The 15,515-nt window shown below is 33.7% G+C and overlaps 1 protein-coding gene across 1 annotated transcript; it reads left to right on the top strand.

Annotated features, from left to right (window-relative positions):
• Positions 1-321: 321 nt before the first annotated feature.
• Positions 322-6,270, top strand: LOC109172733. The gene is made up of 9 exons (XM_019321971.1): positions 322-825; positions 1,375-1,461; positions 1,919-2,008; positions 2,120-2,206; positions 2,342-2,539; positions 2,736-4,802; positions 4,893-5,039; positions 5,211-5,611; positions 6,052-6,270. Exons 1-9 carry the CDS (start codon positions 775-777, stop codon positions 6,161-6,163), a joined length of 3,240 nt encoding a protein of 1,079 aa, XP_019177516.1. The 5' UTR covers positions 322-774; the 3' UTR covers positions 6,164-6,270.
• Positions 6,271-15,515: the final 9,245 nt, after the last annotated feature.

A 15,515-nucleotide genomic window follows, 5' to 3' on the forward strand; every position in this document is an offset into this window, starting at 1 on the left:
AACAAAAGAATTGCAATATTAATGAATTGATTGATATGGTAGGAGTGTGGATAAATTTAGGATGAATCCTTAAATTATGCACGTAAAAATGTAACGGAAACATGAGATAAAGATTAAGGTATGTTTTAAGGGGAGATTAGATTTTCCAAATCCAAAATAAAAGGAAAAGAATGCATAAATTATGGACGTAATGAAGAAGAAGAAGAAGAAGAAGCAGAAGAAGAAAAAGAAGAAAAAGCTTTAGCACACGTGCGATGGTCACAGTGTTCACACCATATATTGCGTTTCAGTAACTTATATCACATCATCATCTCTCTCTCTCACTCTCAGTCTCTTTCTCTCTCTATCTCTCACTGCACGGCACACGAAGTGAACAATAGTCATCATGGAACTATAGAATCTCTCAAACAACAATCGGAAGAAGAAAAAAAAAAAAAAGAGAAAAAAAGGAAAGACAGAATGGGGAATCAATCATCCAACAGAAGCTGTGATTCCTCTCTCTAAACCTTGGAATTCATTCCCTTCTCTGCCCCATGCTCTGAGGAGAAAGAAGAAGAAGAAGAAGAACTGAAGAAGCATATCCCTCTGCCTCTGCCACTGCCATTCTACTGTTCTTAGTTCATGTTTTCTTGGATAATAATAAGGTTCCCTTGCTAGGAAACCAAACCCTTGTTCCTCTGCTCCAGTTGTCTCCCCCCGTTTTTTGTTTTTCTCCAAGATTGCATTTTTATTTTGTTTGGGTAGTGTACTGTTAACACTATCCTTCTCTGAGAAATGGGCGAGGAGCATTTGGCTTTAGGCCCTTCTGACAGAGCTGTTGAGCAGGTTTTTGCCTCTTCTCTCAACCCATTTTTGGCTTTTCATTTTCCGTGTAATTTCTTCAGTATTTGTAGTTTGCTTTTGGGTTTTTAAGTTTTCATTTTCTGGGGTTCCATGTATGTATGAGTGGTGAGTATTTGGGAGAATTTGAGGCAAAAATTGGGAAATTCTGGTAGTCATGGGTGTTCCTGTTCCTAGGTTGTCTATTAAGATTTAACATGGTTTTTTGGTTTGTTGATTCTTGATGTTGTTGCAAGCACTGGATTTTTACTTACATTTTAGTTTATTCCTGACATTGAGTATTAGAGTAATAGTTTTTGTTCTTCATTGATTTAATTAATTCCTCTGTTCTTGACACAAACATCCCAAAAGTGAATTATTTTATAGTTGTTTTCGGTTTCATAATGCAGACCATACAATGTTGTGTTTCACTGCATTTGCTAATGTTAAAGTAAATGAATGACCTAGGATTCTAGGAAGCTGCAATGTGTACTTGCTAAGAAGAAGAGACAGCAGTATCCTTACATATGATTTTTTCTTTTTAACCTTGTGCAGGCAATTGTTGTGTTAAAGAAGGGTGCACATCTTTTGAAGTATGGCAGGATAGGGAAGCCCAAATTCTGTCCTTTCAGGTTATCCCAGGTAGAGGATTTTAAGGATGATGGACTTCGCTTTTGAATTACTTAATAATATTGCTGTTTTCCTGAGGAACTTTTTCAAAGTATTATGAACTTTCAAGAGGAAACCATGATGGAATTTCAAAAGTTTGGGAGCATTTTGTGTGTGGATCTGTTGATTACTGTCATTTGAGCTTCTGCCTTATCCATCAAAGCTGTTATGATAGTATATCGACACCATAGTTTCATTTCTGGCTTAGGTTCTTTCTGTTAACTGTTAAGTAAATCGGGAATTTCATTGAGCTTTAGTTAAATAAAAATATACTTTTATACAATAAGTGGGAGTGAAATCATTGGGTTTTTTCTAGTTTAATTAAAGATGAAATCTTCATTTTCAATGGCTGCATATCATCCGTTTTCGGTTCTTGAAAGTCGCTGTTTTTATTTTCTCATCTTAGTTCCATCTTTCGAATGAACTCCAGGACGAGAAATATTTGATTTGGTACTCTGGTGAAAAGGAAAAACAACTGAGGCTGAGTTCAGTCACAAATATAATTCACGGCCAAAATCCTGTAAGGAAGCTTTTTCTCGTTTATCTGTAACCACTACCTTATCGAAAAATCCATGCCCAACCTTTTTTGTTTTCCTGTACATTCATGAGGATTTTGTTTTGGTTTATTAAGGTAAATCTTCAGAAGCTGCTAAAACCGGAAAGAGAAAGTCAGTGCATTTCACTTGTATATGCAAATGGGCAGCGATCCCTTGATCTGGTAATTTTTTTAATTGGTATCAAGCCGTTAATTGAAGGGTGCTTTCTAGAATACGTTTCATTTTCTCCATTACGTTAATCTTGTCAAGATTTATGCTTTTCTTCCTTTCTCACTTTTTATATATATTCTATATAGATATGCAAGGACAAAATGCAGGCTGAGTCCTGGTTTTTGGGGTTGAGAGCTGTAATATCAAGTAGTCACCATAAACGATTTCTGGGAACTCCCAAAAGCAAAAGAGGAGTTCAAAGTTGTATCAGCAGTCCAGCTAGTTATATGCGGAGAAGACAGAATCTTGGACTTTATCCAATGGATTCCACAAAATTATCTAAGGTACTTGCTGCCTGGTTTCCTTGTTTTCTTTATCCATACTTTTAGATGCAAGTATTAAGTAGTATATTGGTTTGATTTGATGGGTATTGATAAAGCCTAGTTAGCTTTGCGTATTATTCTATTTGGTGAAAAGCATTAACATTTTATTCTTACCCTTGCCATTGCCCTGGGAAATACGTTCCCTTATTAATTGAAGGTCCGGAGCTTGGCAGGAAGTCCTGATCGGTCATTTTCCGAGAGGGGATGTTCTGATGGTTTATCGTGTTCTTCTGACAGCTTCTTTTCTGAATTAAGTATGTCAAGTATGCATAATGCATTGGATGCAATAAACTCGGGTTCTCCATATGTCGGACCGGATGATTTAAACAAGAGGACTGTAGATTTTGGTCAGGGAGAAACTCAAGCCAATATGCTTAATCTGCTCGAGACATCTGTCTATGAGTCAACACAATCAGCAAATTATGCGCTGAGAGATGTTTTTATTTGGGGAGAAGGGGTAGAAGGCGGGTTTTTGGAGGGAGGGGGCACGAAATTAGATGCACTATTACCCAAAGTTCTAGATTCGACAGTGATGCTTGATGTACAAATGATATCTCTAGGCCGAAATCATGCCTGCTTAGCTACCAAACAAGGCGAAGTCTTTTCCTGGGGTGAAGCGAAGCATGGGAGGCTGGGGCATAAAGTCGATATCGATTCTCCCCACCCGAAAATTGTTGATTCCCTTGACGGGATTCATGTGAAATCTGTTTCTTGTAGCGAGTATCAAACGTGTGCTCTGACAGCTTCCGGTGAAATTTATACGTGGGGCGACGATTTTTCGAATGCCGATTATGCGAGCAAAGATAGGAAGAGAAGCCATTGGTTGCCACATAAGGTTTTGGGTTTGCTGGACGGTGTAAAAATATCGTCCGTTGCTTGTGGGGAATGGCATACCGCAATGGTCTCGACGTCCGGGCAATTGTTTACTTACGGAGATGGAACTTTCGGGGCGCTTGGCCATGGAAACAACAAAAGCGTTGTGTACCCAAAAGAGGTTAAATCCCTCGAGGGCTTAAGGGTGAAGTCCGTCGCATGTGGATCATGGCATACGGCTGCAATTGTCGAAATCATGGCGGGTCATTTCGAATCCAATAACTCGGTCGGGAAGCTGTTTACATGGGGCGATGGCGATAAAGGTAGACTAGGCCATTCGGATCAAGATAATCGACTCGTTCCAACATGTGTTGCGAGGCTAGTGGAGCAAGACTTCGTTCAAGTTTCTTGTGGAAGAACTTTAACCGTCGTGCTATCTAGCACGGGAAAGGTTTACACGGTCGGGAGTGCCGTGCACGGGCAAATGGGTAGTCCACAAGCCAAAGATAAATCAATAACGGTCGTACAAGGGAAACTTCGAGACGAGTTTGTTAGAGAGATTTCTGCTGGATCTTATCATGTATCTGCCTTAACATCAAAGGGTAATGTCTATGCTTGGGGGAAAGGCGGAAATGGACAGTTAGGGTTAGGTGACAGGAAAGACCGAAGCTCTCCAACTTTGGTCGATGCTCTAAGAGACCGACAGGTCGAACACATTCGTTGTGGCCCGAGTTCTACAGCCGCAATTTGCTTGCACAAGTCGATATCGAGCAACGACCAATCTACCTGCCGGGGATGCAACATGGCTTTTGGGATCACTCGAAAGAAGCATAATTGCTATAATTGTGGACTATTATTATGCCGTACGTGCTGCAACAAGAAAAGTACGAATGCATCTTTAGCGCCCAATAAAAGTAAACCTTTCCGAGTGTGTGATCAATGTTTCAACCAACTTCAGAGGATTACTACTCATTTAGGGCCATCATCCGAGCTCGAAATATATACCCCGAGACCACTTTTTATTAATACAAGGTCATATATCGAGGAAAATGACGAGAGGGATCAGGTGAATACTACGTGTAGAATTCCAACATCTAGCAGAAGAAAATTGCACGAAAAGAAGATGATGAATAATCAAGAAAAGGATCAGAATTTAAATCCAGTTTCTTCTGGGCCTGATTTTCCAAGATGGGGACAAGTCCCTTGCCCTCAAAGCTTCGAAACAAATCTAATAGAACACGAAAAAGCCCAGGTTCCCGAGAAGGATCCAATAGTTTCCACTTCCCCGGTTTGTTTGCTCAAGTTCCAAACAGAACCAAACAATACGCCTTCTCCTCCATTAATGCAGCAGCCAGACTGCTCAAAATCAGATGATCTTCTCCTTGAAGAGGTTCAGTCACTAAGAAATCAGGTAATTTCTTGTACTCTTCATTCAAGTATGAATTTTGCAATGAACTCTGGTTAAATTCGATACTTCTTGCTTTTGCTTAAATAATAATAGGTCGAGAGTCTTAAAAAGATATGTCAGTCGAGAAATGAGAAAATTCAAGAATGTCAACAAAAACTCGAGGAAGTTTGGTTATTCGCAAAAGCAGAAGCAACCAGGAGGAAAGCAGCACAGGAAGTTATAAAAGCTTTGTCATCAAGGGTAATCTTTCTGTTTAATATTTTCTCGTGATACAAGCTCATTTAAGAAAATTATCACTAGAATCCATTAATTATTTATTGATGCGGGGAAACATAATTCTCGTTAATTAACCTCAAAGCTTAGTAGCAAAAGAAAACAAGCAATCTCTGATGTACATCCGATTTCTTGCAGCTTCAGTCAATGTCAGAGGGTCTCTCTGTGGGAAGAGAAACTAAAGATCAGGATAGCGGAAACTCGTTGTCTGATCTGAGAGGTGGACATTCAACGGTTGATGATGCTAGTGGGAATTCGTTGCCTACTAAAATATTGCGAATAGATGCAAGGAAAACGGATAGTCTTTGTAATTCTCCAATTATTTTCTCGAGTACTTCAAGATCCTTGCGTAACAAGGACAACTATGGACAGTCTATATCGGGGGAGGAGTCGTGTCTAACCGAGGCAGATTTTGGACAAGCTGAAGGAATGGTATCATCCACACCCGAATGGGTGGAACAATATCAACCCGGTGTCTATATTACACTTAGAACTTCGCCAACTGAAGAGAAGACGATTCTCAAGCGAGTTAGATTTAGGTACATTTCTAAGCACATCTAATTTATATATTTATATCTTCCCTGTTAGGTAGAAGAACATCCTTTTATGTGAAACATAGTTTTATGGTCTTGATTTTTTCAAAGCTAGGTAGTTTTTTTTTTTGGATGACAAGGGAAACTTGCCATCGCTACCCTAGGGTGTGCACTGGGTAAATCCTGCCTTTTGACCCTAACCGGCAAAAGACTATAAGGAGGGAAACCAGTTAGGTTGTTTATAGTTGATCGGCTCAAACCAAGAAGGCCAATAGGCCACTCCCACTGTGAGTCAAAATTATAGCCTTGTATTTAACTATTTATAAGTCAACAGTCTAACCAACTTGGCTGGGGTTGCCTCCAACCTTGGTAGTTTTGTGCATGTTTTATGGAGATTTTAAGTTTTTGTGCATATGTTGATGATGTTGCCGGATGGTGTTTTGCAGCCGGAAAAAGTTCACGGAGAAGGAAGCGCAAAGGTGGTGGAATGAGAACCAGCTAATTGTATACCAGAAGTACAATGCTGATAGATATTCAGAATTGAACCAACGTATATAGGTTTTTTTTTTTATTAATTTTTTTTTTAAAAAAGTTACACTATTTACCAATGTAATTAAGTTCACTTCTGAATTATGCACGTGAATGGATGATTATTCATTATGACTTATTTTTTTGAAATATAAAGATCATCTTCATCAACTTGTATCCGAACATAATACAATGGGGAGGGAGAAAGTATGGTGTTAAACTAATGTTCGGATACATATAGTTATATCATGTATGTGGATATTGGAGAAGGGGAATAATCTAGTTGATCCAAACCTGAGTAATATAAAGTGCCCAAAGTTTTAAGATGATCGATCAAGGTCTCTCATTGAACTCTCAAAGTTATTACTTTGATCGGTCAAGGTATCTCATTGAACTCCTAAGGTTTTAAGATGATCGATCGAACTAATTGAGTTAGCCATGCGAGGCAAAAATTCTAATTTTAGAGACAAACACAATCTAAGTTAGATATAGAAATTTCAATCTGTTCCACGGATATATATAAACCAAAATTCACCTCGCATGGATCAAGTTCTTTTGGATGATATCGGGTGGTGGTTTGAGAGTAGGTCTTAAAAAAATTAAATTTGCAGTCCGTGGAGTTGGTTGTGAGTTTTATATTATTTATTAATATATATAATTATAATTAATAGTAAATTAAAATAAGTACTAGTATGTATTTGATTCTAACAACTTCTATAACTCTTGTTAAATTTTTACTATTTTTAATTCTAAACTAATACGGAATAAGTTTTTTGAAGAAAATTAACAATGTAATTATTATATTTGAATATTTTATATTTTAATATAACTATTATTATTTTATTATATGTAAGTAATTTAAAAATTATTACTATCATTTTTGAAAATTTTTAATAAGTTAATAAGCCGTAGATACCTGCATTGATCTATCTGGAGCCTGGAGGTGGGGTGAGTTTTGAAAAAGTTCACTAGTAATATATGAGTTGCGAATAAGAATGAAAAGTGAAAATATAAAGTGGATTGAGTGACAAATATAGTCACCCCCAACTTATTGTCATCGTACCTTGTCTAAGTTTTGATATTCCATTCAATGGATTGAAATTTGGACATCTACTAGAAGCAATATAATTTGTATTTGCCAAATTGGAGTCTAATGTTTCTTTCACACCTGACCTGCCCCAACCCACACTCACTTTTTTGTTTTTGTGTTTTGGGAAATGAAATAAGTGGTCTTCAAGTGATGAAATCTGAGTCAAAGCTAGCAGGATCATTGATAAAAGCAATAAGGGAATTGAAATGAAGATGTAAGTTGCAACTTTATATCCATTACTATTGTGAAGCTCAGCTCAGATCAGCTGGCTTTTAATTTATTGACTTTAAATGCGTGTAAATTAAAAAGCCCCCAAACCCAGTCAATAATTACCCATTTTATGTCTACATATAAAGTGGGAAAAGTAGTCTATTAGCTTTATGCATGAAAGACAATTCTGCTTAATCATTATCATCCAACACATAACACTTACTAGTTTCATTCTACCCTCACACATTTTAATCATGAAAGAATACCATGCATTATTTCCTTTTTAAAATTTATTTATTTTTTTCTTATTTTTCGTCTCACCACATATTACGAACATAATATAAGCACTCCCTTATGAGTTATAAGATAAATGCATTCCAAAGATTCAGATTCAAGATCTTTTGTTAAATTGAAAGAGACCTAGCCGCGCCATTTGGTTCAACTGTGCAAGTGTAGCTGTTGTACTAAGTAATGTTGCCACCCATGCATAATAACAAATTAAAGAAATAAAGGGAGTTTGGATTTGGATTTCACTCCTTGTATGTATAAGTGTATAATTTAATGTTAAAGTTTTAAAACTAGATCTGCTTGATTTACCTTATCATGGGCTTGGGGCGAGTCCATAGAGTCTAGGATATAGTTCAACGAAGGCGAGAAACTTGAATTATCAAAAGAAAAAAAAATAGAGGGGCAACAAATTTAATCCCTTACTCTCTCGGACGGTTAGGAAATTTTTTTAATATATAACTAAATAATAAACCGAAAGAATGGTATAGGTCCAATAGCAGTAGACAGATTTTGTAACAATAGTTACTATGCTTTTATGGTTAAAGAAAAGTAAATATATATGTTTTGTGGTTTATTCCCAAAGCTCTTTTGGGCTGTAGATTCATGTGACGTCCGTCTTTTCCATTCAGACACAAAAAGAAGAGTTCCAACCCATTCTTTCGGCATATGTTTCTATTTTGGTTGGCACTGAAAGAATTAAAGCTATTAATTAATTGTTTAATCGATTATTTCAATATTATATTATATGATGAATAATATATTTTTTGAATATTATTGACTCTATTAGAACGTAGTATTTGTCCTATATTTTTTCTAAGTACTGTAGCTCAAAGAGTCAATACCCCATCACCGGAATTGGTCATGTGGCCTTCCCTCAAGAGAGCCATTTGAACACAAGGTGCTTGGTATATGATGAATAATATAATATATATTATATAACAAATAAAAATTATTATTATTATTATTAATTATTAATAATTAAGTTAATTATGAAAATCGTTGTTCAAACTTCTTTTCCTTTTCTCAGAAGTGGAAACTCTTTTTGGACCTTCTGATTGTTTCTTCGAGTTTTCCCATTTCAATTGTTTAATCCAATGCAATCATTAGTGATTTTAAAGAATTGGGAATGAATTGAAGATTGTATAATTATATTCAAAATGTGTGTGAATAGTGAGACTACTTTAATATCTCTATGATTTTGCAATCTCTTTTCATGTTTTGAATGCCCATTCAATTTAAAATTATTAGATTTGAGAATCACAAAAGAAAAAAAAAATCAAATAATTATTCGGTGCAATTCATTTATTTTTAGTGTGTAAAAATCCTTTCAATACTGTCGAGACGACTAATTTATCTATTATGTGAGAAAATTAATTTTGAACTAATAATAATTTAAACTTTCATAATGAGATCTTATATGAATCGCTTAAATTAATTTGGGTTGATTGAGTATTTGAGTATTCTCAATATTATTAAAACATACAATTAGCTTAATTATCTGATACATCGGGCAATATAATGAATTTTGAACTAGTAAAGTAGAAAGTTATGAGATTTTATATAAACTCCTTTAGACATCGTCCCACATATATAAGATCAGCTATCTCTAAAAAAATTACACGTATCGATATAATTTCATGCATGTAAGACGATCTCATACAAAATCAACCACGAAATGTTTTATGAATCATGATTGGTGAAACTAAGAATGAATTGAACTTGAAAACATTAAGTATATGTACGTATATAATAAGATTAAGGAGAACCCAAGAAAAGGGAAAAGCACAAAAAGATTGATTGATGAAAAGGAAAAGAGGAGGAAGAATTTTGGCATCTAAATTATATTATATTATAAATATATGTACGTATATTATACGTATACTATACATCAAGTATATATACAGTGAGATAGAAGGGATCATATATTATATTGAGAAATTAAAGACTGCAAGCCTAGGTAGAGACTTGATCCTGTCCCACCTATCCATGCCACCTTGGCACTTTATATCACGTGGCAAAAGTAGGCCCCATCGTGACTGCCCCTATATTTACTGCTTTTCTTTTCTTTTCTTTTTCCTCGCCGATTTCGATCTGTCAGTTAATCTGTCCCAATCCACCACCCTAGCTTCATGTATCTTTCAAGACTTCAATTCAACCTAATCTACTAACATGGCTTCTTTCATGCTCCGATCCTATATATACATTCATTAATGCTTTTATTTCTTCATTTTTGCTTTCATAAGAAATCGAGCACCATTTCAATATATATATATATATATATATATATATATATATATATAAGAATGAATAAACGCATTCATCCATTTGAGTTGATAAAATTAGCTTAAAAAATAAAGAAAAAATGAAAAAAAAAATCATAATGCGTTTTTGAAATTACTATGATGTACTGGGCAAATTTTTACGGTGCATTTACTAATATATTATGATGTATCAAATTTGAGTACTCTTTTACAAATTATGAAGGAATTGCCACATATTAGTTGGTGCATTCTAAAATTTTACATAATGCAATGTAATAATAACTGTGAAAATGTTACTATATTTTTCTCAATTTTCATGATTTTTTCAGCCATAAGATACATTATGAATGGTATTATTTCACATTTTTATACAACGCATTATTCTCATTTTAACCTACCCGTGTGTGTGTGTGAGAATGATCAAATGAGAACTGCTTTCCAGTAATAACTGTATATTAAATAATCTAACTGTCAATCTGTTTTGATCAAAGAGCTATAAAATAAGGGGAAAAAAAAGCAATGATATTTTGATAAATATTTCAAACTTAAAGTGCTCGCACGCAGCGCGTAACAACAAATTAAATAGTACAATCACTAATATGTAATCGTGCAATGCATCATATCGTATAAGTCATTGCACCTATTAGTTGTTGCATGTTCGCGGTTCTCATGGGAAGCATGGTTCTCACCGGACCAACTTGCCCGTATATGTATAATGAATGAGATCTTATGAGAATAATGATTGGCGTGAGAAATATGAAAATATCTTGACTATCCATCTTAAAATACAAATTGAGAAAAATATAGGCTCAAAAAAAGGGATTGATATTTTTGTAATAAAACATGCTATTTTCCCAAAAATATATATGTTTAGATTTTTTTGTCTTTTCAATTGTATCAAACAATTTTAAACTCTTGTATTAAATAGAAAATGACAGGTTTGGTTTCGTTCGAACTCAAAACTGGGGGTAAGAAAAGCAGCAAAGATGAATAAATAAAGTAGATACTCGGCGATGAATTGTCGGTTGATCGGCGTGGGAATTGAATTAGCATGTGAAAGGAACATTTGGTGCAGATTGGCAGTTAAGAAAGCCGCCAATTCTCGTTACACAACAGTTATTAATTCCTCACAAGGTTGGTTAACGTAGGGCAACACATTAAGAGATCCTGACGTACGTAGGACGGTCATGCATGCATCAAATCAGGTATCTCCACGTGGAATAAGCAACCTTTGATTCCCACAAAGGATAACTCCCAAGCATCGAATTTCCTTATTTCTCATATCTATATCATATTTTACTACTAATAACAATACTTTACTATTTAAAAATTAATATAAAAACATCACATGGTTATTTCAGGAAATATATCTAATTTAGGAATTAAATAATTATGTGCCAAAAACATGTACTAATTTGGTCATAAATTTTAAATATGAAAATTATATTTTATTAATAACACTAGTAAATGTTTCGTGCGACGCATAGACTATTATTAATTTAACAAATGAGTAAATTATACTTTTGGTTCTATGACTATAGGGGGCGTGTTAATTTCGCTCCATGACTTTTAAAACAACTTGTTCAATTGGAGTCAATGGGATGCAACATTGTAAATTCTTTGGAAAGTAGTCCTATCGTTTTAGAGTCCAAATGTAATCGGTATTCATGATCAACAATGTTGTAGTTAGGTTGCGCATGTCTGACAATGGTGTAAGAACAATTTTGTCCGATAATAAATAGTGTAATATTTGTAAAATAATGTACAATTATACCGTTATAAAATACATACAAAATATATTAATACTATAATGACCTAAATTTTTCCAATAATGCAAAAGGATAATTGAAATATTGAGTTTTGTTCTACATAATCAAAAGAAGATTAATTAAACGAAAAAAAAAACTTAACCTAATTGTTTTTTTTTTTTAAATGCAAGAAAATGATTTTCAAAGTTCATGATTTATAATCTTTGATACTCAACTTTGAATGCTATGTATTTTTTTGAATGCTATGTATTTAATCGGGCTAATTATTTGACCAAAGTTTATGTTAAATTTTATATTGTATTTATTTTTAAAAATATATTTTAACATATTCGTAGTATATGTTCAACAATTATGCCAACTCTGCTTGGGATGAGGTTTGAACCTAAGACCTTTCTTATAGTAATTAATGAGTAAGTTAATAATATATAATAAATAGCTAATGGAATATTCTGTTATTAAGTTTATACTAACGAAATTCAGGGTTATTTAGGGAAGAAAATAATATATTAGAGGGTAAATAAAGAATTTTTAAAAAAATACTAAAATCAAAATAATATGTACCATTCATTTTAAAAAAATAATTACGCCAACATTTTTGTGTTGCAGTTAAGAGCCTAACATTATTGGTTCTTATTAGATTTGTATGTGGATGTAAATTGTAGGTATACTGTTTTGAACGTACAATTTCATAGGTTCATATGAGATTAGGTTGTAATTTGTACCAATTCCTAATATATATACTAGAGGTGTATCCCAATGGTAATCAATGTCTTCTCATAGGAAACTTTCTGGTTCACGTGCACCCAAGCTATCATCCTGGACAACTCTTTTGATGTCTAAAGGCAGCTTCTCAAACTCATTCCAATCATGGAGTGCATGATTAGCAAGAAGGTCTGCCACAATATTTTGTTTCGTACAATGGATGTTAGTAACCCAGATGTTCCAAGAAGCTTCGCATATACACATACGTTACGAGGGGGGAGGGGGGGAGTGATTTTGAAAATAAAGGTCCGTTTGGAAATTCAGAAAATGACTTCTGAAAAATGTTTTTCGAGTGTTCAGAGTTTGGATACAATAAGAAAATTCAATCAACAAAAAAATATTTTTCGCTGATTGAGAAAAATGTAGGCATTTTTACGAAAAATAACTTACACCAAATTTTGGCGTAAGTCATTTTCCGCAAAACACTAAAAATGTGGTTGTCTCCGCTGCCATCGTTGCCTTCGATTCCTCAGTTTCCATCCATTCTTATATTTTCCAGAATGTAACCAAACATGGGAAATGAAAATATTTTTCGAAAAATGAGTCATTTCCTGAAAAATATTTTTCAAAAGTTATTTTCCTGTTTTCCAAACGGACTCTAATTCTGAATAGGATGACTGTCAGGTTAGCCATAACCAGAGGAACAAGTCAATTTTTAGTTGAATTGCAAAATTTTGGATATTTTAGAGACCTAATTATAATTTTTTAGTTGGATGATCTAATTGCATTTACACCTGTAGTTCGGTGACTAGTTTGAACATTTTTCTTTTCATTTTTATATCCAATTTAATTAATGACACTATGATCTAAAATTATTTATGATTTATTTTTTTTATATTAATTAATTTAGATTTAATGAATAAAATTTATCTATTGGTGCCTTGTTTCAAGTTTGTAAATAAATTCATATATTTTCAATGAACAAAACAAGAAGGATCTGTCAAAATTCTCACCAGATTGGTGGTTTTATATAAACTAATAACAATGATAATAATACAAATTATATACTGAAAAACTAAATAATAATTAATACTTTCAAATGAGAATCTATGACACACATTATCTCTCTCCCTTTTTATTCTTACATGTACCTGCAAAACTCAAGGAAAAAACTCAACAAACTGAGAAGACTACTTAGGGTGTGTTTGGTTGGTTGGTTTTGCACATAGGAATGTGTATGAAAGTGATTGTTGTTGTTTGGTTGATGGATTTTTAGAACACTACTATGGGTTTCGAATACCCATCAATTGAAAAACTCATACCCAAATACAATAAGGGTTTCATTCCCTTGTTCATTCTCAAACACTACTAATAGTAACCATTCCCATTCCACCCTACTACCAAACATGTTAAATACTTTCACCAAAACCCATTACCATTACCAAGTATTTGATACCCATTCTGATTCCGATTCCTATGTGCGAACCAAACACACATTAGTTTTGTGCAATACTTTGATTTTTCCGATTTTATTTGTGTGTCTTTTCATAGGTTACTTGAATTCCGGAGGATATTTTGGTGAAAAAGGGAGCTTATTTATAATGGGGAAGAAGAGTTTTGATTCTTTTTTACGAATTTTCATCAGGAACCCAATGATTAGCGTGGCTTGATTTCATCTAACTTTTCTAATTTTTATGATAATACTTTGTAAATTTTCCCGTTATAAAGTGTATAAGTAGTGAGTCAATGGGTTTTTTTTTGTTTTTGTTTTTGTTTTTTTTTTTTTGGTCTTTTTGTTTTTTCATTGTACTCTCCCTATCCAGAACAAACACTCAAAACTCCAATCATGGTAGATATAAGTAATACTAGTTTTTTACGCGCATTGCGCGATTGGGATAATGCCCAATATTTTTTTTTTAAATAAGTACTTTAAAGTATATTAAGGCAAAATTATATTGAAATTGTTCATGCATAGATAATTGAAGGTTGAATTTGCGTATTTAAAAAGGTAATTCTTCTCCCAAAGGTTGAGTCCCCAATCCCAAGGGCCCCCCACACTCCGACCCGACAGAGCATTGTGGGAAGTTGTAAATCACGGTGACTCAATGGTTCAGCAAACAGAGCATTGTGGGAAGTTGTAAATCACGGTGACTCAATGGTTCAGCAAACAGGGCCAAATGCTGATACGCACAAGGAATCTGCCCACTTTGGACATAATTCCCGCATTGCCGCCGCCGAGGTTCAAACCTTGGTCTCTTCTCCCAAATACTACCCACTAAACCATTGAGCTAAGCCCGTGCGGGTTAAATAGGTAATTCTAAGTTTACAAATGCAATATAATATAGTCAATATTGATTATAATTGTCAATAAAATAATTGTATAGGTATGGTTGAAACCAAATACAAGACATAAGGGAGAACAAATAAAAATTAGGGCATAAAATATTAAATATATACTAATATTGTTTGAGGAGATTCCGACATTAGGATTTGTGGTTAAGTTCTATTAAGACTTTAATATTAGAATTAGATTAATGGTGTAGTTATAATTCTATATTAGACTTTAATATTAGAATTAGACTAACGGTGAATTAACGGAAAAGTTAAATGGATAATCATATAATTAAGGATAAATTAGAAAATCTTAAAAGAAAAAAATTAAAACCTGAACAATATGAACCATTCATTTGATTTAATAATTTGGCGGTCATTTTTTCTACCCAATGTTAATAATTAAATAAATTCGCTGGTCAAATCCGCTAGTATAATCCGCTAATGCTAACCGCTAACTGCTGATTGTCAAACAAGGACATTGCGAGGTAGTTCTCACTTCAATTTGTTGTGTGATTTGAATACTCTCTTTGTCACAAAATCTCTCAAGTAGTTAATATGGTTGGCTTTATTAATTATATTTTTTAATTTTTTCATGGTATTAATAAAATACTTGGTAAATAAATATATAGCATTATTTTATGTTATAACTTTGATATTTAATTAGAAAAATAGTGCACAAAAAAGATAATAGATAATGTAATGAATATAATCAATTGATGAATTTGAAT

This window comes from Ipomoea nil, unplaced genomic scaffold, assembly GCF_001879475.1.
Source record: "Ipomoea nil cultivar Tokyo-kokei standard unplaced genomic scaffold, Asagao_1.1 scaffold0418, whole genome shotgun sequence".
Classification (NCBI taxonomy): domain Eukaryota; kingdom Viridiplantae; phylum Streptophyta; class Magnoliopsida; order Solanales; family Convolvulaceae; genus Ipomoea; species Ipomoea nil.

Excerpts from the sequence above, each read along its gene's own strand:
- LOC109172733 (XM_019321971.1), top strand. The coding sequence starts at position 775 with ATGGGCGAGGAGCATTTGGCTTTAGGCCCTTCTGACAGAGCTGTTGAG. Across the intron at positions 1,462-1,918 it reads GTCCTTTCAGGTTATCCCAG|GACGAGAAATATTTGATTTG; the intron begins GTAGAGGATTTT and ends AATGAACTCCAG. Across the intron at positions 2,540-2,735 it reads ATTCCACAAAATTATCTAAG|GTCCGGAGCTTGGCAGGAAG; the intron begins GTACTTGCTGCC and ends TATTAATTGAAG.